At 47.9% G+C, this 27746-nt stretch overlaps 1 protein-coding gene across 5 annotated transcripts in view; it reads right to left on the bottom strand.

The window, feature by feature from the left end:
* TOX2 (TOX high mobility group box family member 2) overlaps nt 1-27746 on the bottom strand; it is a gene marked incomplete at both ends in the record, with an annotated part of 131330 nt that overhangs the window by 69124 nt on the left and 34460 nt on the right. For all 5 annotated transcript variants that reach the window (XM_082670341.1, XM_082670343.1, XM_082670344.1 and 2 more), the window contains one exon: nt 7925-7990. In XM_082670341.1, coding sequence (XP_082526467.1) covers nt 7925-7990 — 66 coding nt within the window. The remainder of the gene's footprint in view (nt 1-7924; nt 7991-27746) is intronic.

The following is a 27746-nucleotide window of genomic DNA, read 5'->3' as shown; positions in this document are numbered from 1 at the left end:
TTTTAGCATTTTGTCATATATTTAAGATCCATTTATATTTCTTTCTCTGTAAACTATTAGTTCATATCTCCTGCCCATTTTTCCACCAGGGTTTTGAATTGATTTCTGGGAACTCTTTATATATGAGGGAAATCAGTCCTTTCAGTATACCATAAGTTGAAAACATTCTTGCCCAATTTTTCATTTGTCTTTGACTTTACTTATGGTATTTTGAACATACCAAAGTTGTTTTGTATTTTAATTTATGGTCAATTTTTATGTCTTCTCTTTTAAGACTCTGAGTGGTGGAAATGCCTTTCCCACTCTGAAGTTGTAAAGTATACTTTAAAGATTTTTTTTTTCTGGTGCCTTTATGGTTTCCTTGAGTACATTTAAATCTTTGATTTATTTAAAGTTTATCCTTTGATAGGGAAGTAGCTGGATCCAACATCATTTTTCCCCAGATCCCCTCCCTCCTTCTTGGAACACTGCCATTGGCTGCTAAGACTCCATGTTCTCCTCCTACTTCTCCAGCCACTGCTTCTCAACCTTTCACAGTTGTCTTCTCCTCTACTTTGCCTTCAAATGTTAGAGCTCAACATTTAAGAGTCATTGGTCCCCTACTCTTCTCACTCTCCTCTCTCTCCGTAAATTTCGTTCTCTCAAGGTTTTAATACCATAAGCTGAGGACTTCCAAGTTCAGTTCCCCAATGAGCTCTAGACTTATACAACCATCTAGCTACTTAGACATCTTTACTTGGATGAACATCTCAAATGGAACATGTCCAAGTCTGGCCTCATCAAACCTGCACCTCCCTAGACCATCCCCAGCTTAGAAAGCTGCACCATCGTGCTGGGAAAGAGACTCATCATCGAAGCCTGGGAGTCTCCTTTACTCCCCTATTTCTCTCTCCCTCTGCATCCATCATCATCAAGATCTTCCGGCTTTATTTCCAAAACACATCTCAGATCCACCCACTTCTTCCCATCTCCTCTTTGCCTCTACACAATCTAGGACAATACATCATCCTTCACTTGGACTATTACCACACCCTCCCATTTGGTCTTCCTTTATCCACTCTTGCCACTGAGAGCTTTTAAAACTGCAAATCTGATCACATCATTCAATCTCAGTCTCTCTCTGTCTCTCACTAACAAAGCCCAGTAACTTGCTTTGACTAATAAAATATGCTGGAAGTAGTCATGTGCCAGTTTTCTCTCTCTAACACACGCACGCACACATACACACACACACAAGCTCTTTCAATAATTCTTTTTTTTTAATTTTAAAAATTTATTTTATTTATTTATTTTTGGCTGCATTGGGTCTTTGTTGCTGTGTGTGGGCTTTCTCTAGTTTTGGAGAGCGGGGGCTACTCTTCGTTGTGGTGCACAGGCTTCTCACTGCGGTGGCTTTACTTGTTGCGGAGCACGGGCTCTAGAGCGCAGGCTCAGTTGTTGTGGCGCACGGGCTTAGTTGCTCCGCAGCATGTGGGATCTTCCCGGAGCAGGGCTCGAACCCGTGTCCCCTGCATTGGCAGGCAGATTCTTAACCACTGCGCCACCAGGGAAGCCCCTCTTTCAATAATTCTTAAAACGAAGTCTGAAATATTTAGCAGAAGTGGTATTTATAGATGGCCAATAGGCACATGAAAAGATGCTCAATATCTCTAATTATTAGAGAAATGCAAATCAAAACCACAATGAGGTATCACCTCACACTGGTCAGAATGGCCATCATTAAAAAGCCTACAAATAATAAATGGTGAAGGGAGTATGGAGAAAAGGGAACCCTCTTACACTGTTGGTGGGAATATAAATTGGTGCAGCCACTATGGAAAACAGTATGGAGTTTCCTTAAAAAACCTAAAGACAGAGTTGCCATGTGATTCAGCAATCCCAGTCCTGGGCACATATCCGGAGAAAACTCTAATTCAAAAAGATACATGCACCCCAGTGTTCATAGCAGCATTATTTACAATAGCCAAGACACGGAAGCAACCTAAATGTCCATCGACAGATGAATGGATAAAGAAGATGTGGTGTGTATATATATATATATATATATATATATATATATATATTACTCAGTCATAAAAAAGAATGAAATAATGCCATTTGCACCAACATGGATGGACCTAGAGATTATCATACTAAGTAGTCAGAAAGAGAAAGACAAATACCATATGATATCACTTATACGTGGAATCTAAAATATGATACAAATGAACTTATTTACAAAACAGAAACAAACTCACAGACATGGTTACCAAAGGGGAATGGGGTGGGGGAGGGAAAAATTAGGAGTTTGGGATTAGCAGACACAAACTACTATATATAAAATAGATAAACAATGAAGACCTACTGTATAGCACAGGGAACTATATTCAATATCCTGTAATAAACCATAATGGAAAAGAATATGGAAAAGAATATATGTGTGTATATATATGTGTGTGTGTCTATATATATATATATAGCTGACTCATTTTTCCGTACACCAGAAACTAACACAATGTTGTAAATCAATTATACTTCAATTAAAAAAAAAACAAGTGGTATTTACAGCCATGAGAGTGGAAAACTCTACCCACAACTAGGAAGGCTGTAATGAGGAGGTGACATTTGCAGTGGCCATGAAAGAACAAATAAGCATTTGCTGGGTAAAAACGGCCAGGGGATTCCCATCAGAGGAAACACTGCACACAGGGGCGCAAAACTGTAAATGAGCACAAGAAGTGACCAGAGGTTCGTCTCGAGTGACCATTATTAAAGCATTATTTATGGTAATAAAAACAAAAGAAGACATAGGCAGTTGTTTTGAACACTGGCACTTTACATACTATCTTAGGTTAGATTCTCTTGAAGTAGAGCTGAGACGGGGATTCCCATGAGAGTAACTTATTGAGAAGTGACTTTAGCAAAGGGGAGGGAGGGAAGCAGGAGAGGGCATGTGATGGAGCTGAGTAAGGCTGTGGTCTCAGCTAGAGTTGGCTGAAACTCCATGGGGAGTGGCCCAGTTGGTCCCCCTTGAGACAAGGGGTGGGGCCTTCTAGACCATCTCCCATTCCCCTTCCTGGTTCATGACTCCCGTTTGGCAGAGAATTCTCTAAGGAAGGGTCAGCTGTGAATAGGTAACAGCCAATACTCACAACAGCTGGATAATGGATGTCCTGAGCTGATGAAGGGAATCTGCAGGGGAGGTACCAACAGAATCCACATCGCACTCCTCGTTTACTTCTCAAAACACCTTAGGAGGCAATCATTACTCCTCCCATTTGACAGAAAGCTGACGTAACTTACACAAGGGCATCTGGCTGTGATGTGGAAAAGCTGGAATTTGAATCCAGGACTGCTAAGACCCAAGCCTAGTTCCTCTCCTCTTCACCCTCATCCCAGGAAGAGGGAGAATCTTTCTGGATCACTTAACCAGGAAATATCAATCCCTGTAACTCCTGAATGGGGAACCCTCTCAGGAGGGGAAAGAGCTGATCTCTACTGGGCCCTCCGCCCCTAGAAGTTGCTGACGGGCCAGAAACCATGCCTGACAAATGCATCTTGGGCTCAGACCACCCAAGAAAGTCTGGTACAAAAGAAACTCAAGGTCCAGTGAGGTAGGAAAAGTGATAATATATGAAAACTAAGGCAGCTATTCAGGAATTTTGGAGAGACTTGCAAAAAGCAAACAATGAAGCGAGCATTTGCAAAAGAAACTTCAAGCCCATGAGAACTCGTCTGAAAGTTTTTACAAGGGGACACAGTTGGCTAATACATATCCTGTAGGAACCTCTGTCTCAGCTGCAGAGATAAAGAAGATGGTGTTTCAGGAGAAGGTTAAATTAAAGAGCAGGTTTTTAACATGATAAAATTGCACTTTCTGGAAGCAAACATCTTCCAGAAATGGCTTCCTGCTTACATATAGAGCTTTGCACATAGAAGGTGCCCAATAAACATGTGGTGAATAGATGAAGCTTGCATTTAACTGTATTTATAAAATGCATTTCATGCCATTTAGAGTGTTTATCCTCTGAATCCTCTACCAGCTATGAGACCTTCATTTGCCCACATGTGTATGTCAATCCTTCAATAATTGGGACAATACAATTCCTACAGCTGATGAGGCCACACACCATGACTGGGTATTCATGTACAAATGTGCATGTGTGGGTTCAAGCAAGCATTCCAGGGAAGAGACTGGAAGGAAAGGTAGAGAACTTTTGCCATTAAGGACTACAGGCCTTGTCCATCTACAGATGAATGGATAAAGAAGATGTGGTAAATATACACAATGGAATACTACTCAGCCATAAAAAACGAATGAAATATTGCCATTTGCAGCAACATGGATGGACCTAGAGATTATCATACTAAGTGAAGTAAGCCAGACAGAGAAAGACAAATATCATATGATATGACATATATGGAATCTAAAAAAATGATACAAATGAACTTACTCACAAAACAGAAATAGACTCACAGACATAGAAAACAAAATTATGGTTACCAAAGGGGAAAAGGGAAGGAGGGATAAATTAGGAGTTTGGGATTATACACTACTATATATAATATAGATAAAAAACAAGGACCTACTGTATAGCACAAGGAACTACATTCAGTAGCTTGTAATAACCTATAATGGAAAAGAATCTGAAAAAGCATATATATACATATATTTATATATATAAAATGACTGAATCACTTTGCTGTATACCTGAAACTAACACAACATTGTAAATCAACTATACTTCAATAATTAAAAAAAAAAAAAAAGCTAGAGGCCAGTGGAGCCCCACCATGCCACAGGAGCTGCAGGTCCCAGAGACGTCTTACTCTTCAGTAAAATCAGTGTGAACTACGTGGCACATGCTTCCCATACGTGATAGTTTGTTAAAAGACCACACTGCTTTGCAGCACCTCCCATCAACAGAGTCTATTTCCCCATTCCCTGACTCTAGACTGGCCCTTTGACTTGTTTTGACCACATTCTAGAATATGTTAGAAGTAGTCATATGCCAGCTAGAAGCCTAGACCTCAAGAGGTCTTGCAGCTTTGGCTCTTGCTGCTCTGGGAGCCCTTTTCCCACCACGTGAACAAATTCAGGCTAGCCTGCTGGAGCACAGGAGACCATCTGGCATAGAAGGGAGTCCTCCATACCAATCAGCCCACAGCCTACCTGGCTGCTGACTGCTGCCACTTAAATGATCCTAGCCATGACCAGAAGAGCCACCCAGCTGAACTCAACCAAATTGCCAAGCCATGGAATCATGAACTAGATAAATATTTATTGTTTTAAGCCACTAATTTTTGGGGGTGCATGTTATGCAGCAAAAGCTAACTGATACAGGGCTTCCCTGGTGGCGCAGTGGTTGAGAGTCCGCCTGCTGATGCAGGGGACATGGGTTCCTGCCCTGGTCTGGGAGGATCCCACATGCCGCAGAGCGGCTGGGCCCGTGAGCCATGGCCGCTGAACCTGCATGTCCGGAGCCTGTGCTCCGCAACAGGAGAGGCCACAGCAGTGAGAGGCCCACGTACCACAAAAAAAAAAAAAAAAAAAAAAAAAAAGCTAACTGGATACACTATAGTAAGTCTAGATTATAATTGGTAAGTCTGCCCACGTCAAGGTTGGCTTGTGCCACCACGTGGACTCAGAGAATCCTGATATCTTCTCTATAAAGTTCTAAGTTAGGGAGACTCTCTGAGTGACAGCACAAGAGACTTGGAAGGACCCTTAGGGAGTCCAACCACCTCATCACACTGTTAAGGAAATGCATTCATTACATAAGTATTTCCTGAGTGCCTCCTTTGTGCCAGGCATTATGGCCCAACAGGGGGGCACAACAGTGAATAAGAGAGACCAGATTCTGCTCTCAGGGAGGCCACAGTCTAGGGTAGAAACCAGATGTTATTCAAGTCATCCCACAAAGAAGCAGACCACAGTGACAAACGCTGTGAACTAAAAGGACATGGTACCATGAGACAGAATTACAGAGAAGGGACCTAATTTGGATTTGGGGGGTCACCAAGAGCTCTCTAAGGAAGTGGCATTTAGGCTGAAGCAAGTTGGTGGCAGCCTTGAGGTGGGAACGGAGCTCTCCACAGACACAGCAAGGTGTGTGGAGCTTTGAGTCCCAGCCCTGCAGGTTCAGATTCCATCTGTACTGCCCCCTGGCTGAGTCAATCAACATCCTTGAGTCTCAGTTGCCTCACCTATGAAATGGGGTTAAGGATACTGTCTCACTTCTTCATGGTACGTCTCAAAGCGGTCGTGAAGGTCAGTTGATATAACCACTGAGAAAAGGGCAAACTGTTGAGTGTTGGGTGAACAGCTGAAGCTACCGTTAGCAACTTGGCGGGGGGACATTTATTTGTTCTCCAGCTACCCTGAAAAGGACTGTGCCCCCCTCTGCCCAAGCCTAGAGCAGACGCGGAGCCCCACTGAGTCCCACTTGCCCTTCTTGGTGGAAGCACAGTACCAGCCCTCTCCACTAGGGACTGAGCCAGTGCCAACTCCAGCACAGCACGGTTCTGAGAGCCAGGGCTCAGGACGTTAGCAAAATGCAGTTGAAACATTGTGAAAGGGCTCGGACACGGTGTTCAGGAGTAAACTCTGGTCTTTTGAGACAATCACATTTCCAAGTGGATTATGGACAATTCAGCGACTTCTGTGATCTCTTCCAAAATGAGCATTCCCAGGACTGGAGTCTGGCTCACCAGTTCTTGCAGCTTGGCACAAGTCAGAGCAATATACCGGCAGCTTCTCAGCAGGCCCCCTGGTGCTCACACGGTCACAGGCCATAGACGGGGTACGGCCTGGCGGGTCCACAGGCACACCCCTGCAGTGGCAGAGGAGGGGGCTGCAGCGCCCTGTAACAGAGGAGCTTCCACGCCATGCTGGGATGATAACAGTATCTCCCCTCACCGGCAGTGTTCCCTAAGGGCCACAAGCCCATGTCTCTCTCATCTGTGTCCCCTACAGTACCTCTCACAGAGTGGGGCACATAAATGTTTGTGAATTAATAGGCTTCTGTTTCCCCAGCTGGAAAATGTGGTCCCAGCCACCCAACTTGGACTGCCATGACCTCCACGACTACATAGCCGGGGGCGGGGGGCAGCAGCTCCAGGGACAGGCTTGTCCTCCAGCTCCCAAGTTTCTCAGCAGCTATGAAACCCCTCTGCCCTCCATCCAGCACCCTGAGCTGCTGCCACCCAGCAGGCACCACTGCTTTAGGGAAGCATCTTCCAGGATGTTTGCGGGACCCTCCATGGGGCCCCAGCCTATAGTGAGGACCCTCTCTGGCATCTGAGTCTCTAGCGAGGATACTCCCAGCTGAGAGAAACCTTAATTTCCAGAGACCAGGCTGTCAGTGGCAAATCTGTCCAACTGGCATCTGGGACTCCCAAGGGGCTGGGCTGGAGCTGGGGACAGTCTTGCCCGGGGATGACTCAGCCCCTTTCACCACCAAGAAAAGCTGCACAGAAAGCCTCTGCTCTCCTCCCTTTTCACCATGTCCACAACCCTCCCCAGTGGGCAGGAGAGCCCCGAATGCTGATACGTGGGTGTGAGCACCTCCACGCCAACATCTGCCCCCATGGGTGCTGTGTGGTGACGAGAGGCAGGCAGCACCAGAGAGCATGTGACAGCTCTATCCGTTGCTGCTGAAAACCTGCCCTCTGTGCATGGAGAGTGCAGACAACACATTTCGAGTTTTATCAAGTTTTCAATGATGCCCATTGTAAGCCAACAGTAGCCAGGTAGTTGATGTACAGAAAACACTACAGTCCCAGTTTGATTGCCCAGTTGAGGGAGACTCAGCTGATATTCTTGATCATTCTAAGAGAGGACAATAGTGGGCTGAGCCACCTGCTCTGCACCCCTCCCCTCCCACCCAGGGAGCAGCTTGGCTCCAGCAAGCCCAAGGCTGGACAGGGAGGACGGGGCACCCACCTGGCTGGTTGATAGGAGCTCTGGGTTTCCGTCACTCATCCCCACGTAGGCACTCTCACCATCAAACTGGAACAGAGAAAGAGAGGCAGCTCTGATGAAAATGTTCTCAAGAAGGGCCCAGGAGAAGCCAGAGGAGGTCAGGGGACTAAAAGCACTGAGGGGAAAAGACTCTGGAGCCTGGAGAAGCAAAGACTGAGCCCAAGATGCCCAGTCCCCATTTCAGTAGGACTCCCTCTAGGGTAGAAGAAGCAGTCCTTACTCTGTGAGCTCTGATGGCTTGGGTTCATCACACTTAGGATGCCGAGAGGAAAACCTTTCTGCCCTTTATACCTTGTCCATAGATGTGTCACGTTGCCCTGTCAGATACTGAGCTCCCCATCTCTGGAAGTATGCAAGTATTTCTCCTGGCCAAAATGACATCAGGCTCTCAGCTAGAGCTGGAATTCCACAAGCTGGAGAGAGGCCAAGGTCTCCAGAGCCTTGGGATCAGGACAGCCTGCCCCTGACCCATCCTCCGGGTCTTACCATCCCAAGTGGCTCTGCCCCCTCACCTTTGACCCTTAGGCAGTGAGGACTGTGGCAAAAACCAGGTACAGGAACTACACCCTGTGTTCTGAGCGGCTGCCAAGGCTGGAGTTGTCTGTAAGAGGGAGCAGGTGTAGCGGGAGAAGCAGGGGCTCTGGGGCCACTGGCTCCCCTTCTCCCTGATGTGTGATCTTGAGCTGGTGTCTGAACCTCTGAGGTGCCACATCTGTCAAATGGGGATAACGACAGTGGTCCTCTCTCCAGGGGATGCTGCACTGAAACGTGCAAAGCACTTGGCTCAATTCCAGTTCCCTTCACTTGAGACAAGTGTCTTGGGTCGGGTTCTCTAGAAGCAGAGCCTGAGACAAGGGTTCAAATGCATGTGATCTTTGAGAAGTGCTCTTTAGAAATAAGCTGTAAGGGAGGGAGGGATCAGGATAGGACGGGGGAAGGAGCTAAGCAAGGATGTGGTCCCAGCTGGACAGTCGCTGTAGCCTGATTCCACCACAAGCTCTGGGGCATGGATGGTACCACAGAGTTAGTCCCAGCATGAAGCAAGAGGCTGCACTTTTGTAGCCCATGTACATCAGTCATTGGCTGTGGGCTGCCCTTAAGGGACAGAAGGAGTCATAACCTGAGAAGGGTGGCCCCCATTTGGCCAAGGACAGTTCTCCAGAGAATTGTGCCAGCTGTGAGCCATTTTTAGCCAGTGCTCACAGCAGATGGGAGTAGGCTGTGCTGGACAGTAAAGGGATCTGGGGGGTGGGGGGGCACCAACAGCAGCTGGCCAGTTTACTGTAATTGAAAAAAACCCTTTTATTGGGTTATAATCATATGGTTCAAAATTCCCAAAGTACAAAAAGCAACAGAGTGAAAAGTCGCCTCCCCCCACCTCCCAGGCATTCACAGCCCCTCTCCAGAGACAACAGCTGCATCTATCAGCTTCCTATACATCCTTTCAGAGATAGTCTCTGTATATACATTAGAGTCATTGCTTTCACATAAATGACAGCATACTATACACACCATTTCGCACCTTATTTTTCTCCTAGCAACACATCCTGGAAAGTGTTTTATGTCAGGACATAATTTTGTTTTCTGGTACCTAGTATGCCACAGCATGCCTGTAACATATATATTTAACTAGTTAAGCACGTGGGCAATTGAGTTGTTTCCAGGCTTTTGCTATTTCCACATTGCTCCCATGAATATTTTTGTACATCCATCATTTTGCATGGGTGTGAGTCTATCTGTAGGATTAATCTGTATAATCACGGCATCTAACCGTGTGTGCGTCTGTAATTTGGATGGACATCACCAAGCAGCACTCATGCAGGTTGGAAAAGTCCACAATCCTGCAATCAACAGTTCATCCAGACCCTCTTCGCTCAGAGAGGTTTTCCTAACAACGGCTCAGATGCCGGCCTCCTACCTCTGTGTGCTCTGAAGCCCACTACCCCCGATTCCCTTGCCCTGCTTGCCCTTGTTCATCGTTCCACAGCCCCTTTACCTTCTACCTTTCTACATAATTTACTTATTTACCACGTTCATTGCTTACAGTTGGATTTCCCCTACGAAAATGGAGGGGACTTGAGGTCGGGGTCTTAGTCTGTCTGTACACTGATGCCTCCCAAATACCTAAAATAGTGCTTGACACAGAGCAGATACTCAATAAATCCTTGTTGAATGAATGAATGAAACGGCCACTACATCACTCACATTGTCTTTTACCAGGCCAGTCTTTTCATCGGGGTAGTGGGATTAGGGTTTACACCCAAGTGCCTTCCCGACACAAGGATGGGCAGAGTCCTTTGGTGACTGCTGGATTTGCAAAAGAAAAGGCCATGCCATGCCTAGAGTCTGGGCATGACCCCAGATGCAAGGCTCCATCTACCACACTGTACCCCCGGAGCTTAGGCTTCAAGGCTCTGCTCAGAAACACCTCCTCCAAGAGGCCTGCCATGCTTTCACCTCCTTTGGCTTTCCCTCTAACAACATAGATTGTCTCCATATCTGTCTTCTGCCCCAGAGTGGGAGCAGCATGGAGGCTGGAACTGTGTCCTGGTCATCTCCAAATCCCACAACACCTGACACAGACTGGCATCAGGAACGGGACTACGACTTAGGCAGGGTAGAGTGCTCTCAACAAAAGCTCCTGGGTACTTATCAGATGTGTCACCATGGCTACATATTCTTCGAGAAAAGTAAGACCTTTTTAAAAATCACATGTAATTTATAAGTATGTTCTAAAAGAAAGAATGATGGGAAGTGGAGGGGGAAGAAATTTAACCAGGTATTTGGAACATTTTATAAAGCAATAGTCATCAAACAGTATGGTATAGATTAAAAGTACAGGGACGTGTATTAAAGGAGCAGAGGGAAAGGTATCCCCCAAACGCTGTGTAATAATGTCCCATTTATTAAATGCTGGCTAGAACGAAGCCACCCTGGTCCGCTCTCTCCTCCGACATGCAGAGCAGGCAATGAACAAATATTTGGTGAATGAATGAATGTACTTGGCACCAAGCAAAATGCTTTCCATAAAAGAGCTCATTTAACCCTCACAACAACCAGTGTTTCAGACCAAGGAAACAGGTCGAGAGAATAAACAGTTGCCCAAGATCACGCAGTTAGGGAGACGCTGCACTGCAGAGTGGTCTGTTTGCTTCCTGGGCTTGGCCTCTCCCACGAGGCTGTAAGCTCCTTGGCGGCAGGGATCATGGCCTGGCTGCACCCCGCCCCCCCCTACACACACATAGCCAAACATTTGCCGGGGCCTTGCACATACTAGGTGTTCGATGTGTATGTGGTCACGCTTCGCCGAGGAAGGAACTCCCTGCAGCAAGCAGTGGGGAATGGTGCAGAGGAACAGAGACTCTGGATTTTGAGGCGTGTGTGCCGGGGGTAGTGAAGAGGTTGAGCAGTGGGCTTCTGCATTCACTGGTTTATTCAAACAAGGAAGAGCAGCCACATGCCAGAGCGAAGCTTGCTTCCTGCTTCAAGGAAAATCTGAGAAGTTGGCAGAGGTTCCCAAGGCAGGGCCTGGGTCAGCCTCCATCGGGTCGCCCCTGCGTGCTTTGCATGGTGTCCTGGAGCACAGGACTCGGCTACTGAGCAGCTATGAACAGAGGCCCCAAGGTGGTGACTGGGTAGGTGATGTCTGCTCTCTGCCCACCTCTGTCCAGCGCTCCACCACCTCCGAGCCCTTGTAGGGGGAAGGAAGGAGGGAAGGGGACTCCGAAACCTCCCAGGCTTCCCCTGGCTTGGCCCCCAGGGCCCTACGGCCTGAGACTTACACCCTCAGCCCTCCTCTTGGGGTGGGGGGCTTTCTGGGGGAAAGAACCTGCATGCCAAGGGGAGAAGTCACAGAGCCTAGACACTGAAGAGTCCCCTCCTCCTCCACGTGCACAAAACAGACTGAAAATGCCCACATGGACACCCACTGCACAGCGGTGATGCTGAGTGAGCATCACACAAAGGTATACGAGGGCTTCCCTGGTGGCGCAGTGGTTGGGAGTCCGCCTGCCGATGCAGGGGACGCGGGTTCGTGCCCCGGTCCAGGAAGATCCCACATCCCGCGGAGTGGCTGGGCCCGTGAGCCATGGCCGCTGAGCCTGCGCGTCCGGAGCCTGTGCTCCGCAACGGGAGAGGCCACAACAGTGAGAGGCCCGCGTACCGCAAAAAAAAAAAAAAAAAAAAGGTATACGACACACAGTGTGCCCAAGCATGGTGACAACATATGCATCACAGACTGGTGGGGGCCCACGTCACACACAACAGAGTGTTCAAGACAGCACTCAGTTACACACATACCACATGCATGGGTAGCACCAACCATCACAGACAAAGACGTCCAGAGCACGAGCATGAGCGTACACAGCACAGACCCTTCACGGGACTGGCACGCAACCGCCGGAGCCTGCACACACGGAAGGGAGGGGGTGCCCAGATGAGAGTAAGCACCCCAGCCATCTGCAACTGAATACGTATATAACTCAGAGAAACGTGCACACAAACACATATGACCCGCGCGTGTAGAGACACACAAAGGCACCGAAGAACTTAAATTCTGTGCATATCTCAGTTTCTGAGTCCCTCAGTCAAAAATCTTTTTTCACACCACACAACCTTCCACACGCTTTAAAATGTGAAAAAAAAAAAAGTGTGTGTGTGTTTCAGGAGGGTGGGGAACAACGGCCTAAGAATTTCCACGAAATGCCAGGAGAATATCTCTTACCACTGACTGGAATAGATTAATTTTCCCCATTTCATATTCTAATTATAATTCCTTTTCCCAGCGCCATCTTCAGTCGTCATTACAGCTGGAAGATTGTTCTGCGAAAGCCAGCCCTTCATCTTCTCTTCCCAAGAGTTTTGTCATGGAAATGAGTTTGGGAATCTGAAAGAATCCACATTTTTGCAAATAGCGAATGTGTGGGGATAACCCTTTCATGACGGCCACCAAGGAGAGGCTTCTGAAGGGTCTGTCTCTCCCCACAACGTGTGGTCCCCTGGCGAGAGGGGCAGCTGGTCCTCTAGTCCAACAGCCACCACCCCCCCACACACACACATGCACAAAGAAAAGGATAGATCCCTTTTCTATCTTTAAGCAAACTTAGCAAATAGGCAGCCAAGGTGAAAGGTGAGACGCCCTGATTTTAGCGAGTCAGATGATGCTAGCTCCATCTGTGGCCTTGGGCAAGCTCTGTAACTGCTCGAAGTCTCCGTTTCCTTATTCTGATGACCCACAGAGCCACTGATTCACAGGAGGTGGAAATTAAACATCTGTGGCATGGACAAATGTGGTAACTGGGTGGATGAATGGATGGAAGGAAGGGAGGGAATGAAGGATGGGATGGATGGATGATGGATGGTACAAATCAGCACAATCCCACAGAAATATAAAGCAAGCCACATGTGTAATATAAAATTTTCTAGTAGCCACAGTTAAAAAAAAAAAAAAGGGACTTCCCTGGTCATCCAATGCTTAAGACTCTACGCTTCCTGGAATATTACTCAGCCATAAAAAGGAATGAAATTGGGTCATTTGTAGAGATGTGGATGGACCTAGAGACTGTCATACAGAGTGAAGTAAGTCAGAAAGAAAAACATATATCGTATATTAACGCATATATGTGGAATCTAAACAAATGGTATAGATGATCTTATTTGCAACGCAGAAATAGAGACAGATGTAGAGAACAAACGTATGGATACCAAGGGGGGTGGGTGGGATGAACTGGGAGATGGGGATTGACATATGTACACTACTGATACTATGTATAAAATAGATAACTAATGAGAACCTACTTAAAGCACAGGGAACTCTACTCAGTGCTCTGCAGTGACCTAGATGGGAAGGAAATCCCAAAAAGAGGGGATATATGTACACATACAGCTGATTCATTTTGCTGTACAGCAGAAACTAACACAACATTGTAAAGCAACTATACCCCAATAAAAACTAAAAAAAAAAAAAAAGACTCCACGCTTGCAATGCAGGGGGCACGGGTTTGATTCCTGGTCAGGGAACTAAGATCCCACATGCCGCACTGCGCGGTACGGCCAAAATTTTTTTTAAAAAATTTAAAAATAAATAAAATATAAATAAATAAAGTTAAAAAAGAAAGTATAAACTGGTGAAATTAACTTTAAAGACATATTTATTTAACCCAATATATTAACAATATTGGTTTCAACATGGGATCAACAGAAAAATTGTAAATGAGACGGTTTACAGTCTTTTTTTGATACTGTCTTTGAAATCCAGTATGTATTTTACCTTACAGTACGTCTCCGTTTAGACTTAGCCTCATTTTGAGTGCTCAAAAGTCACAGGTGAATGGTGGTGAATAGAGAAGAAAACAGTTGGGATGGAGAAGATGCGTGGGTGGATTGCGGGTAGGCGTACGGGTTCAATGGACGGATGAGCGGACGGACGGATGGATGATGGATGGAAAGGAGGGCGGGGAGATGAGTGGTGGGAATGAGTGGGATAGATGGGTCAGTGGACAAAAAGATGACTCAGTGGTTGGACAGATGGAATTAGAAGGTGGGATGAATGGACGGATGGGCAGGTGGGTGGCTGGGAGGAGAGCAGTTGGATGAATGAGATGGGATGGCTGGGTAAGTATGAAGAGACGGGTGTGACGGGAGGATGATTAGGATGGTGGAGGAGATAAACAGATGGCTGGAATGGGTGTGTGGGATGCCTGCGCTAATGGAATGGGCTGAATAGTGGGTGGATAGATAGGTCTGGGATTTCCTCGTCGATTGGATGATGCCATGGCTTCTTAGGGTTACAACATGTCACTGACTTTCAAACACTCACCTGCAGCCAAGTTACCTCCAGATTGCAATGCACCATTTCCCCTGAACATTTCCCCCATTTGGTCCATGAGCACCTCAAGTTCAACACACCCAACACGGAACTCACGACATGTGTAGAAGCCTGCTCTTTCTCTGGCGGTCTGCCATCATGAGAGATGTCACCTCTCCAGAGTACACTGTCAGTACCTCTGGGGTGACTCTGGACCCCTTCCGTTCTACATCCTCCTGATCCAATCACCAGCAGAAGCTTTCTGCTCAGCTTCTTCCAACCCAACCCATCTTTCACCCTGGCTATCACTAGCAATCTTTCGGCAATCATTTCACTGCTCAGATCAAAACCCTGCAGGGACTCCACATCACTGACTCTGGCATCCAGGACCCTCTATGACAACCAGTCCTGAGACTCAGCTCCCACAGCACCCCTCAAGGCTGCAGGAACCTCCAGCACCCTTGCCTTTGCACACATTGCCCCATCATCAGCCTGGAGCACCCTCCTCCTTCCTTTCTCAATCCACTGAAATCCAACTCTTCCTAGGTCTTTTTTTTTTTTTTTCTGGCTATGCACTCCAACCTTAACAGTCCTGCTTGCTTCTATAAATCCGTATTCTTGGGCCCAATCTTAAAGCCCCCATCTCAAGCCAGCTTTGGACTTAGTTCAACTTCCATGTATAGTGTGATATACTGGGCAACAGCACTGATTCTTGAATAGGAGTATCAGCTCCACCACTTACTTAGCTGTGTGTGACCTTGGATTTAACTTCTCTTTGCCTTAGTTTCCTCACCTGTAAAATGGTAATGATCGCAGTTAATTATTACTGCCTCATAAGGTTTTTGATATCTGTTATCAGATATGAGTTAATATCTGTAACATAATACTTAATAATGGTAATGACTTTTGACAAGTGTTTAATAAATGGTATCTTTTATTATTATATGCTAAACTATTATCCTCTCATCAGCCGCAATGCCCCTCAGTCTTGCAGAGGACTGTATCTCCTATGTCTCTGAGACCATCAGATCCTCCCTCAACTCTCTCCCCTCCTCCACATTATTAATATCACACCCATCCTGACCTCCTTTCCTTTAGTCTAAACAGGTTAAGTGTCTCCCTCCTGTTCAAGGTGAGCCCTTTCACTTTGACCCCGTCCCTCTCATGTCTTTCCCTCATTCATTCCCACGCCTAGATCTAAGACCTAATTTAAATATGCTGAGTAAAATGAAATCAGTCGATGCTCTTATATCAGGCAGCAAGCACCTACAATGTACTGAGTAACACACTCCCGACATCGGCGGTTTACCGTAAATAAACCTGGTCACAAGGCACTGAAAGGAGGTAAAAGCAAAGGGATTCTGAGGTCACAGAAGGGGCAACTGTCATTGTTCGTTGACTGGTATCTAGCGATTGGTTACCATGTGCCTGACATTGTACAGACACTAGCCATGCTGTAATGATAATGACACAGCTCCTCAAGGAGCCCCCAGTCCTTTGGAGAAGCTTGGGCGAATAAAACGTTCCTATTCTCCAAATCTGAGAAAGGAAGACAGGCCATTCTTTGGCCGTAGTCCCACAACAGGAACAAGTAACCACAAACCTTGTCTGACGCTCATCTCAATTGGTCAGTGACAGTTTTGTACCCACCCAGACTCTGAAAGTCAAGCGATCAATAACTCCAAGAGCTACATGTCCACAGCTGGGGGTCAGCCTTTCCCAGAACCTCCTGCTTCTGAAAGTACCCCCATCCCTGGACTCCACGCTTCCCCAAACCCTACAAAACTCAGCTCTTGCTTGATTTGGACAGACTAGCTTTGCAAAGTACAGCAATGAATTCAACATCTTGTTTCTGATATAAAATGATGGACTCATCTTTGACAAATGTGACAACGGTAGGATAAAGTTGTCACAGAGGAGTGAAAGAAGGGAGAAGGGCCTTTCAAGAGAAGTATCCTGAAAAGGATAACTTGGAAGCCCCATGATGGAGAACATATAGGAGCTGGCCAGGCAAAGAGCAGGGAACATGACATCTGAGGCTGCTGTGAGCACAGGCCAGTGGGCACCTACTCTATTCCAGACCTCATCCCAGAGCTGTGCCTGGTCATCTCACTGGAAAGCCCCAGAATTCCCAAGGTTGCATGACGAGCCCCATCGTAGACATGAGCAAGAGGGTGGTTGGGGAGCTTGCCCAAAGCTACCCAATCAGTTCCGAATCTGCCCTTGATGTCAGGTACCAGAGCAACAGTTGTTCTGTAGAAGCTGCTGTCCCTCCCCTCTGTACAGAGACACAGATCAAAGACCAAAGATGCACAGTTCTCAGCCCGGCCAGTTGCAGACGCCAAGAGATATGCCTCATGGAGATCTAAAGAGGAAACAATCAAAGCAGCCTACACCGCTCCCGCCTGCCCCCACAGGGCCGTGAGAACACTCGTTCTGCACAGATAAAACAGCTCAAAAGTATAGAGGCAGCAAACGTGGCAGCTGCGCCCTGGGCTCTGCCGAGAGTGCGGTTTTAATGTGGAAGTCTCCCAGAGAGATACACATCACACCAGGGAGATCATGGGGGAGGGGCAGAGAGGCGCTGCACAGATGGAGCAGGACAGGGATAGGGCCTCAGGTTCAAACCCTGACCAGACCAGGTCCACGGTCACTCAAAGAAGGATGACAGCACAGTGGTTACAAACGTGGGCTCTGGTGCCAAGCTGCCTGGGTCTAAATCTTGCGCCTGCTTTTCAAGCTGTGCAACTTTTTAACTAAGTTACTATGTCTCAGTTTCCTCATCTGGAAAATGGGCATGACTATCACTTGGATTAAATAAATTAACTTATGTGCTTAGAACTTTGCCTGGTACAGAGAAAGCACTCAAAATTGTTAGCTATTACTTATATTACTACTTAAACCTTACAACAACCCTAAAAGCTTGCTATAATTGCCTCTCTTCTGTAGATGAAGAAACTGAGTAGAGCTTCACGCAAACCTGTGAGGTCCTAAGTGGGGGAAAAACCCCTTATGCCTCCACCCACCATATGTAATTTGAAATAAAATTTGTAAATTAAAATCTTTGTAAGACAGTCCAACTAGGGGCTAATTTTTTCTATGATGATGACATTCGCACTTTGTTCCTAAATGTCAAATATCAATTTCTCTCCAAAAACAAGTTTTTCTCTTTATCAGTGCCTTGCCAGACGTGACGCACATTCTTATTCTGCCCACCAAGAAAGCCAGAGCTCTGATTGAGGCCCAGAGAGGTTAGGGGATCTGCCCAAGGCCACACAGCCAAGACGTGCCCAAGCTGAGTCTGCAGTCCAGGCTGCTGGACCCCCAAAAGACCACACTGGCTTCCCACCTCCACCGTTTCCAAGCTGTGTGAACCAGAGCAGGTAACCTCGTGACTCTGGGCCAGGGGCCTTGTCTACCAGGAAGGAGAGATAATGCCTTGGGCATGGTCTGCCAGACGGGCTGGGGGTCTCGTGAGCAAGCCCAGTGTTGTAGCCACTGCAGGACCTGCTTTCCCACCACTGACCAGAGCTGGCTTGGATGACGCCATGTGTTTTATCAGTTAAAAATATTGGAAGGTAATGTAAAAAGACAGTGATCAATACGACTTCAGTGGCAGAGTGCTACCAGGCACCTGGCTCCTCCAAGAGGTGGGAATCACTGCCTCCGTTTTACAGACAAGGAAGCAGGGCCTTCCCAGCTCGCTCTAACCATCCTCCTTCTAGACCTGGCCTGTCCAGCGTGGTGGCCATTGAACACTTGGAATACGGCTGGTCCAAACTGAAAGGTGTTTACATGTAAAACACATACCAGGTCTCAAAGACTTAGAACAACAACAACAAAAGAATACAAAATGCCTCATTGGTATATTTATATTGATTACATGCTGAAACGATAACATTTTGGATAGATGGAGTTAACTAAAATATATTATTAAAATTAACTTCACCTGTTTCTTTTTACTTTTTAAAATGCGACTACTAAAGAATTTGAAATTATGTAAGTGGTTTGCATTATACTTCTATTGGACAGTGCTGGCAGAGATGCTGTCCCAGCCACTATCTGCTCCAGACCCAGAATCTTGGAGATAGCAATAGCTGAATCCAATTCTCCACGAGAGATATGGGGAAACTGAGGCCCATAGAGGGAGAGTGATGTTTAAGGCAAGCAGCTGGTACAGAGGCATTCATTCACTCAACAAACGTTAAGTTCTAAGCGCTGGGATACAGCAGAGGACAAAGTGTGGAGCCACATCCCAGACCAGAGGTGACATGGTGATGTTGCAGGTTTCCTTGCCCGGCCAATACGCCTGGGGACCAGGGCAGCTAGACTTGCACCAATTCCTCAGTTCCCCATTGTCACCTCAGATCACAGAGCTCAGAGACAGGAAGACATGGTGAAACTCCAGCTCCAACCCAGAGCAGATCCACCTCAAAGACCGATACTGAGCCCCCCAGCACCTGCCAAGACATCCTGACGGGCAGGGTCTCTCAGAGGGCACAGCGTGGCCGGGCAGGCCTGTGATTCTATCACTGGTGGCAGCGTACACACCGTCTGCATTACTGCAGATTTATGGCAAAAATTATCCTCTCTCTCAGCTCCATTTAAAGCCATTTGGAGCTTGCTCCCATCCCCGATTATAAATCTAATTGCACATTCCAAACAGACAAGCACTCATTAAGCTTTAATTATGCACATGTTGTTTTCAACAAACATTTTCATTTGGCCGCTGTGAGGGGGAATGGTTCCAAGGGGGCTGCCAACGCTGCCTGTGGCTGGAAGGAGCTGGGGCCCGAGAAGTGGGTCAGGGTGTGGTCTGTCCAAGAGCAGGACCAGGACCCCATCAGATCAGACTGATCAAGACTTTGATGGCCTTCCACCAGGCTTCTGCTGCTGGAGATGCCAACGCGCATATTCTCAGCTGGTCCCACCTGCATCCGCAGTACGTCAGAGTCTCATCTAAGCTGGAGCCAGTGGGCCTCTCTAGGGTGGGGAAGGGCGACCCACACTCCCAGCTCTGAATGATAAACCCTCCCCCATAAGGAGCTGTCCCTGCTCCCACCCCTCTCCCCCTGAACTGCAGCTGGCGCCATCTTTCTCCAGCATCTTCCATCCCTTCATCTGTCCACTCATTTATTCCACAACGATGGACCAAGCACAGCCTTGATCAGGCAGTGAGGGGCCAGTGGGGAGCATGACAGATAAGCGCCCTGCCTGGTTTTGCCCAGGTCATTCTCCTTCAAGGTCCATCTCACTACTGGGGGAAAAGTCTAAATTCTTTACTGTAGCATTCAGAGCACTTAAAAACCTCCATCCTGCCACACCTGACTGTCTAGGCTGGCCTCCCGTTCCTCTCTCACAGTCCTTCCCTGTTCTGCCTTTCGAGATGTCCTGAGATCCCGGCACGGACCACACTCTCCCACACACCTTGGCCTCTGCGGCTCTGTACTCTCCACCTGAATCTCCCTTCTTGTTCTGTTCCTTGCGGTTAACTCCCCATCACTCCCGCGCTGTTCCCCTCCAGGAAGCCACCGCTGATACCCACTCCTGGATCCAGCTGACCGCCCCTCTGCTTGGGGGAAGCTCTGGAAGCGTTTATTGGACCCTATAATGCTGTTACCAACTGCCACACGTCTGGCTCCTAAGACCAGACTGCCCCGCTATTTCCCCATAGCACCCTCTGCTCCAAGGGTGGGGAGGAGAGGTATCCACTCACTGTGTGGCCTCGAACAAGGCCTTCCTCTCTCTGGCCTCAATCTCCCCATTTGTACGTGGAACGGTTGAATGGGCGAGGCTCTCTGGGCCCTTCATAGTTCAGTCAGTTTTAAGTTCTGTGGTTCGTTCAGCAGCTAGACCTTTCTCTTCCCACCTGAAGAGGGGTCCTGAAGCCGCCGACGCATGTCCAAATGTTCAGCCAGGACCCTCGGAACAGAGGGAGCTCACCAAGCCACGTCTAGAGTGTACAAATGGCGCCCACCCAGAGATGGGGATCAGGGACCGCGGAGAACTCTGAGGCCACCCCTCAAACAGCTTCTGGAAAAATAAGCAAGGAAAATAAGTGTGTGTTTTAAGATGGTTATTGGGGTCCATTCACATCGAATGGTTACGTGCTGTTTTAGGGCAGGTTCCCTGGAAACAGACTCAGAGTGAAATCTGCCAGTTCGAAGTTTATTGGGGAGCATAACAGCAGACAGAGGGAAGCAGGTGGGCAGAGGGCAAGTTGAACTGTGATGCAGTCACAACAGAGGTCTCAGCCTGTCCCAAGGAGACTCTGGCGCTGCGATGGCTCTGTAGAGATGTCCTAAATTGAGGCAGGAGCCACTGCATTCCCAAGCAGCCCAGCCATTGGGTCCAGGCTGCCCTGGAGGAGGGTGACTGATAACCTTGGACAAGGTCCCTCCTTCCACCAAAGGCAATACCCAGAGACTCGGCTGCGGGTGGCGGCAGCCAACACTCTCCACAGCTGGAAGAATGAGCGTCTCAATCGGGGAGGGATCTGGGTGACTTACAACAGCATCCACTACAGCTACGATCATTTATGCATTTTAACTCATCTGTGCAACATTTACAGCCTGCTTACGATATGTCAGGCACTCGTTTAATTGATTTACGAGTTTTAACTCATATAATCCTTACAACAACCTACAAGGTGAGTTACTGCTTCTAAGGCTCCCATTTTACAGATGAGGAAACTGAGGTCAAGTGAGGTTAAGCAGCTTGCCCAAGGCCACACAGCTAGTAAGTGGTGGAGTCAGGATTCAAACCCAGGATGCCCACCTCCACAGCTGACGCTCTCACGACTGGGCTGTGCTACTTCCGTGGCCTTGCCCTGCTACTCACAAAGACACAGAGCTATCCACCCGCAGCCTTCTGCCCAGAGGCTGGGCTGCGGTCAGCGGTCTAGAGCCTCAGGCTGCCCAGAGTGGCCAGCATTTGTGCTTGACAATTATCTATCATCCAAGCGGTTGGGAACAAGTCCCAAAACTGATCCTTGCCAAAGACAATTAACTAAAAGCCACATGAGTGTACGTTGTGGGGACTGTGGCTTGGGGGAATGAGTGTGACTGAGACAATGAGAAGCAGATGATTTGGAAGATATTTTCTCTCCAGTGCTACAAAACAAGCCCTCAATCATGCCACAAAGGGCTGGTATTGTTGGAAGGGAAATATGTCAACGACAGCGTTCAATCGTGGGGCGGTTAAAAAAAAAAAGAAAGAAAGAAAGAAAGGAAAAGAAAAAAAATCTTTTGAAATCGTAATTTGACCTAGAAAGGTTTTCTAGGTCACCTGAACTTGACACTTATGCCTCTAACCCCAAAACCTAACATAGACAAAGTACCAAGTTCACTTCCTTCTGTTGGTACCAGATAACACAGGAAATGATATTTGTAAACACTGCTACTATATTTTTTAGCGCTGTATTGAAATCAGCCCTTGGACTTGGGAGCTGAGAGAACACTGGAGCAGACCAGTTTTGGAAGCCTAGGCTCTGCACTTAGCTTCCGTGTGGCTGTGTGGCCATGTGGCTGGGACAGGAACCTCACCTCTCTGATTCTCAGATGCCTCTCCTGTAAAATGGGAATGGGACTGGCAGGGCTGTGCGTGCCTCCTGTCAGTGTGCGGGCACACCGAGGTGCCCTAGAGAGGCTGGATTCCCCTATCACCCCTGCCAGTCCAGGCTGAGGTCCACTCCTCTGTTCTTCACTACGGAAGCCCTACGTCCTAGGTCTGGGCTCTCCCTGGGGACCCTGCAGCACAGAAGCCAGGAGGGCAGTTAGGACCTCTGGGTCTGGACCTTATTCCCGGACACAGAGAGAGAGAGAGAGAGAGGGAGAGCAAACCCCACTCCAAGGCAGAGCACATGCCAATGAGTTCTTCAAATTCATCTTTACTGCCAAGCCACCCAGTTTAAACTAAATTATAGAACCTCAGGGCTGATAGGCTCTTAGACTCCTTCCCATTATCCCACTGGGGAAACGGAGGCCAGGGCTGGTAGACTGCCCCCGTGACTGGCCACAGCATGCCAACGGTCAAAACCACCACAGTACTGGGGTTCCCGAGCCTGTGCCTCCAGAAGATAACAAAGACCAGTTACCCTCAAAATCCAAGATGGCGGCAGCATCCCCACCTTCCCCAATCCCTGATCTGAGAATCTATGATGTAACTGGCCATGTGCCAGGCTCTGAAGGTACCAGGGACACAGAAACGATCCCCAGGGAAGCTTGGGGTCCAGAGGCAGTACAGACACCAGCACTAATGACAGCTGGCGTGATGAGGCATTAGGTAGAGATAGGCCAGGTGAGACAGTTGATACACACCTGCCAGGTAGAGGGGCCAGAGTGATCAGAGAGCTGGGAGGCGAGGCAGCTGGGAGGGTGAGAAAACTGGTGTGTGTGTGTGTATGTGTAGGTGTGAGGTGGGCTATAGTGCAGAGTGCACGGGAAGACTCAATATTTACTGAAAAAAAACAGTGAGAGTTTGAAGCAATATTCCTAACAGAAGAGTAATTGGGGAGGTGTCATCTAGTTTGGCCAGAGATAAAACATTCTGTGAAGCAACAGTTAAATAATTAAAGCAGTGGGGCAGGGATGTCAAAGGAGAACTTTAAATCAATGAAACAGAGGAGAAGGTAGAGAATTAGACCCAACTCTGTACAGAAACACATTATGGTTAAGGAGGGCACTTACTCTATGCCAGGCATCACGTGACGTGATTTACGTAAGATATTTCACTCAATCTTTGCAATGAGCCTACAAGGGAGATGCTACGACCCCATTTTACAGAGGAGAAAAGCTCGATGTAAGCAGCGTGCTCAAAGGTTACACGGCTAGAAAGTGGCAAAGCCAGAATCTTAACTCTGCGAGCTCCTGCCCATAACAACTACTCTATTTTGTCTCTCCTTTTGGAAACAAAGAAACAAAGACCAATTATTTCATAAACAGAATGGGGATAACAGGGTTACTCTGTTCCTACTTAGGAACACTGGACTAGATACCCATTGCAAGCCACCTACCAAAACGTACTCTAAACAGATTCAAGAGTTAAGTCTAAAAAGTCATGTTATAGGGAAATAGAAAACAGAGCAGAATGTTTATCAGATCTCTGGCAGCAGGATAACTTCCTCAGCCCTTGAAGTGATCATGGAGGAAGGGAGATTGACAGATTCAAATATATACGCATTAATATCTCCTGTAGAAGGAAGCATAATAAAACCAAAATGAAAAGGACATCGGACTAAGAAAATATCAGCACCAACTATGAGATAGTTAATAAATACGATGCAGAAACGGCTCAGTCAAATTAAAGAGAGCAAGATGCCGACAGAGGAAAAGACACGGGACACAAACAGGAAAGTCACACAGGAGGCACTCTACCAAGAGACAAATACATAGGAAAAAATGTACCCTTGATTCTATGGAAATGGGAGAAAGTACATGAAACACACCAACTATAATGAAACTGGGATACTTCCCACCATTGCTGACATGGAAAACAGCCTTCTGGAAAGGAATATGGCAGCCACCACCAGGCAGATAGCCAGCCAGAAGCAGGGTAGATGAGTACCCAAGCCCCCTGCCTGCTGCCTCAAGAGTCACCCCTGCACCACACTGCTCATTTGTCTCGAGTCCACCCAGTCTGAGCATCTGGTGCAGTGAAGAGGACAGGACCAGGAATTATAAGTGGGTGATAAGTGCACTGGGAGCCAGAGTTCATGGGAGCCTAGAGCCTTCTCAGAGGAGGTGGTTTCTAAGCCAATCTACCTGCAGGCTGAGCAGAATTCGCCAGGTGAGGGAGAAGGCACCAGATGGACAGGACAGGCAGGCTGGTGGGAACAGCATTTGCCAAGGACAGAGGGCTGGAGAGGAGGACCCACTTACTTAGGGGAGGCAGTGAGAGCTGAGCTGCAAAGGCAAATAGGACCTTATCACCATGGGGCTTTTCAGGGCTACACAGGGTGGGGGTGGAGGGTTGAGACCGAAGCCCAGATTGTGGGCTGCATTTTAGAAACTGGCTTCTTAGCTTCAGGTGAAGAATGGATGGGGGAAAGTAAGACTGGAGCCTGTCTAGGAAGCCAGGCAGAAGCTCCTGTGATGATCCAGGGGTGGAGCTCAGAAGCAGGACTCTGAGCAGGGAAGAAACACTTGCTAAAGCAATAATAAGTAAAAGAGTGTGGCAGTGATTCAAAAATAGAAATTTACATTGATGGTTAGAAAGGGAAGCAGGGTTGAAGCCAGAATAAAACCATGACAGTCTCCAGTATATTTTCCAAAATTCGGAACTAAGAGTCTCAGAGATGAATGAAAACTGCCAAGAGCAAGGGATCACCCAAGAGTCAGAAAGGGGGTGACTCACGCAGTTTGCAAACCCTAATTTCCTCTCCTTGGTCACACACTTCCTTCTGATTTCTTTTTCTGATGATTCATAAGAAAAAAAAAAATTTCCCCTTTTAAATTCAAACCAGAAATGCTTGAGCACCGGAGATTACCCTGCCCAAGCCTTAACCTTGGCCCCTCAGCCAGCAAAACCCAACTTAACCCCAGGTGACTAAAAAGACACTGGCTGCTAAGAAACCAAGAGGAAACGAGGTTTCTGGCTCTGCCGCGGCTGTCAAAGGCCCCTGTGGACCCTCCCAGACCCCAGGAGGGTCTTCGGCAGCAACTCACACACCCAGGTCCACAGCCCCTTAGCCAGAACCCAGGGAGTTTCAGAATTCAGAATCTGTTTGGATTTCATAAAAGGGAGAAAGTGAAGATTCCACAAATTAGGTAGTAGCCTCTGTGGGGTCTGGGACAACACCTGCACTTAAAACACATTCAGATTTCTGCAGTGAATCCTATGACTGTTCACACAAGAGGGCTCAGTGAAACTTATATCTGTTAGTTTAGATCAGGCTTGGGGGCCGAATGAGTTTGCAGCATAGTTACAAGATAACTGCTGGTTGCAGAGCCTTTTGGGTTTCAGATAAGGGAGTTTAGAACTGAATCAAGCACTGGGCACACATGCACTAGGCCCTTGTGGGACACTGTCCCTCTGTATGCCCATTTTACAGATGAGGAAACTGAGGCTCAGGAACATAAGGAAACTGCCCAAGGTCTCACACCTATTAGATGACTCAGCTGACATCTTTCCACAGGTACACATGGATCCACCAGGATGCCGAAATGCCAGGCAGAGCATTTACCATTACAGGGAATGTGGGCATCACTGGGAGCGGGTCAAGACCAGGTGCAACAGGAATTGGGTCCCTGCAAGGTGTCTGTCTCCTCAGGCAGGCCTGGGAGCATCAGCCATCCCCACAGGCCCAGAGCTCCCTGAATCCACATCAGACATGGTCCTAGCCCCCGAAGGCCTCAGAGTCCCCTAGAGGAGGCAGGTGACAAACAAACACACAAAGTGTCTACAACTGTGACAAATGCTGTGAAGCAAACAGAGTGCAGAAACAGAAGATGGAGAGAAACACAGAGTACTTGAAAAGGTCTCTCTCTCGAGGTAACAGTTTAACTGAAGGAGCCCTGAAGGAGGAGAAGGGCCCTGCCACGTAATAAGTGTGTGTGTTTGTGGTGGGGGGGGCAGCCAGTGCATAGTCCCTGGGGTCAGCCAGCAGAAAGCTCTGGCATGAGGGCAGGCGTAATGTGGCTGGAACACGGTAAGCAGAGGGGCAGGAGCAAGGATGAGATCAGAGCAGTCGGCAGGGGCCAAAGCATGTGGGGCCCTGGGGTCGTGGTGGGGCCTTGGATTTTATCTCAACTGGGAAGCCATTGGAGAGTTTTTGCAGAGAAGCAACGTGCTCTGATTTCTATTTTAAAAGATGACTCAGGCTGCCACATGGAAGACGGATTCCATAAGACTCCATTCTCTGAGTCTCAGTTTGCTCATCTATACAATGGGTTCATGAGAAACCTTGTGAAAAGCATAACCAAGGGCTGTCTGGCAGACAGCTGACTCTTGGAAAGTAGAAGAGCAAAGCCTGGGTTTTCCCACCTAATCACAAACCAGGAGAACCCAGTCCTAAATCATCCATACACAAGTCACTCCTCTGCTCAAAACCCATAGTCCTCAGGATGAAGACTCACCTCTTTCCCTCGGTCCTGCTTGGTCTGGCTCCTGATTTCTCCAGTGCCATCCCTCACCATCTCCCACTGGACCTCTACTCTCCTGCCAACTCAACAACTCGTAGCATATGCCAAGGTCTCCGTTCCACTGGCATTACTTAGTCTCCCCCTCCTTCCTACAACCATTGATGAGCACTTACCCCGGGCCAGCCGTGTCCCGAACATTGAGAGGCTCAAAAAGGGGCTGAGGGCGTGCGTGCATATACATGGAACGAGAATCCAAAACACCCATCCTGACCCTCTTCTCATTGCTGGGCTGGTTCTTCTCCCCTCTCTCATGCATCCACTTCCTGAAGGAATATTTATTGAGTGTGTGCTCGGTGTCAGACACTATTGCAGGCCCCTGAGATACAGCAGTGACCAGAGATCCTCGGAGCTTCCGTTTTGCATTGGAGACAGAAAATAAATGATAAACATAGTAAGTCATGTACTTAGTATGTTGGACGGTTCTAAGTCTTATATGGAAAGAAGAAAAGGTTGGCCAGGTGAGATGAATCAGGAGTGGTGAGGTGGAGGGTATGCGAGTTTAAACAGGGTGGTCACGGTGGGCCTCACTGAAAAAGTGATAGTCGAGCAAAGACTGGAAGGAGGTGAGGGAGTGAGCCGGGCAGGTAGGTGGGGGAGAAACAGCCCGTGCAAAGGCCCTAAGGTGGGAGTGTGCCGGTGGGGACCACTAAGGTGGGCAGAGCAAGCGAGGGGGGAGAGGAAGAGCGGTCAGAGAGGTAACAGGGGATAGAGTGTACCCCACAGATGGCACTGAGATTACCCCTCCCCAGAGAGAGGAAGACAGCACTTTTTCCGCCTGCTTTATCTGATGCTGTGGTTGGAGGAGCCGGCAAGGGCAGGCGTGAGGGCTGCATAGCTC

The sequence above is a fragment of the Grampus griseus genome (genome assembly GCF_964374135.1).
Source record: "Grampus griseus genome assembly, chromosome: 14".
Classification (NCBI taxonomy): Eukaryota; Metazoa; Chordata; class Mammalia; order Artiodactyla; family Delphinidae; genus Grampus; species Grampus griseus.
The sequence above is the reverse complement of the archived record's forward strand: the minus strand, read 5'-3'. Positions and strand labels throughout refer to the sequence as shown.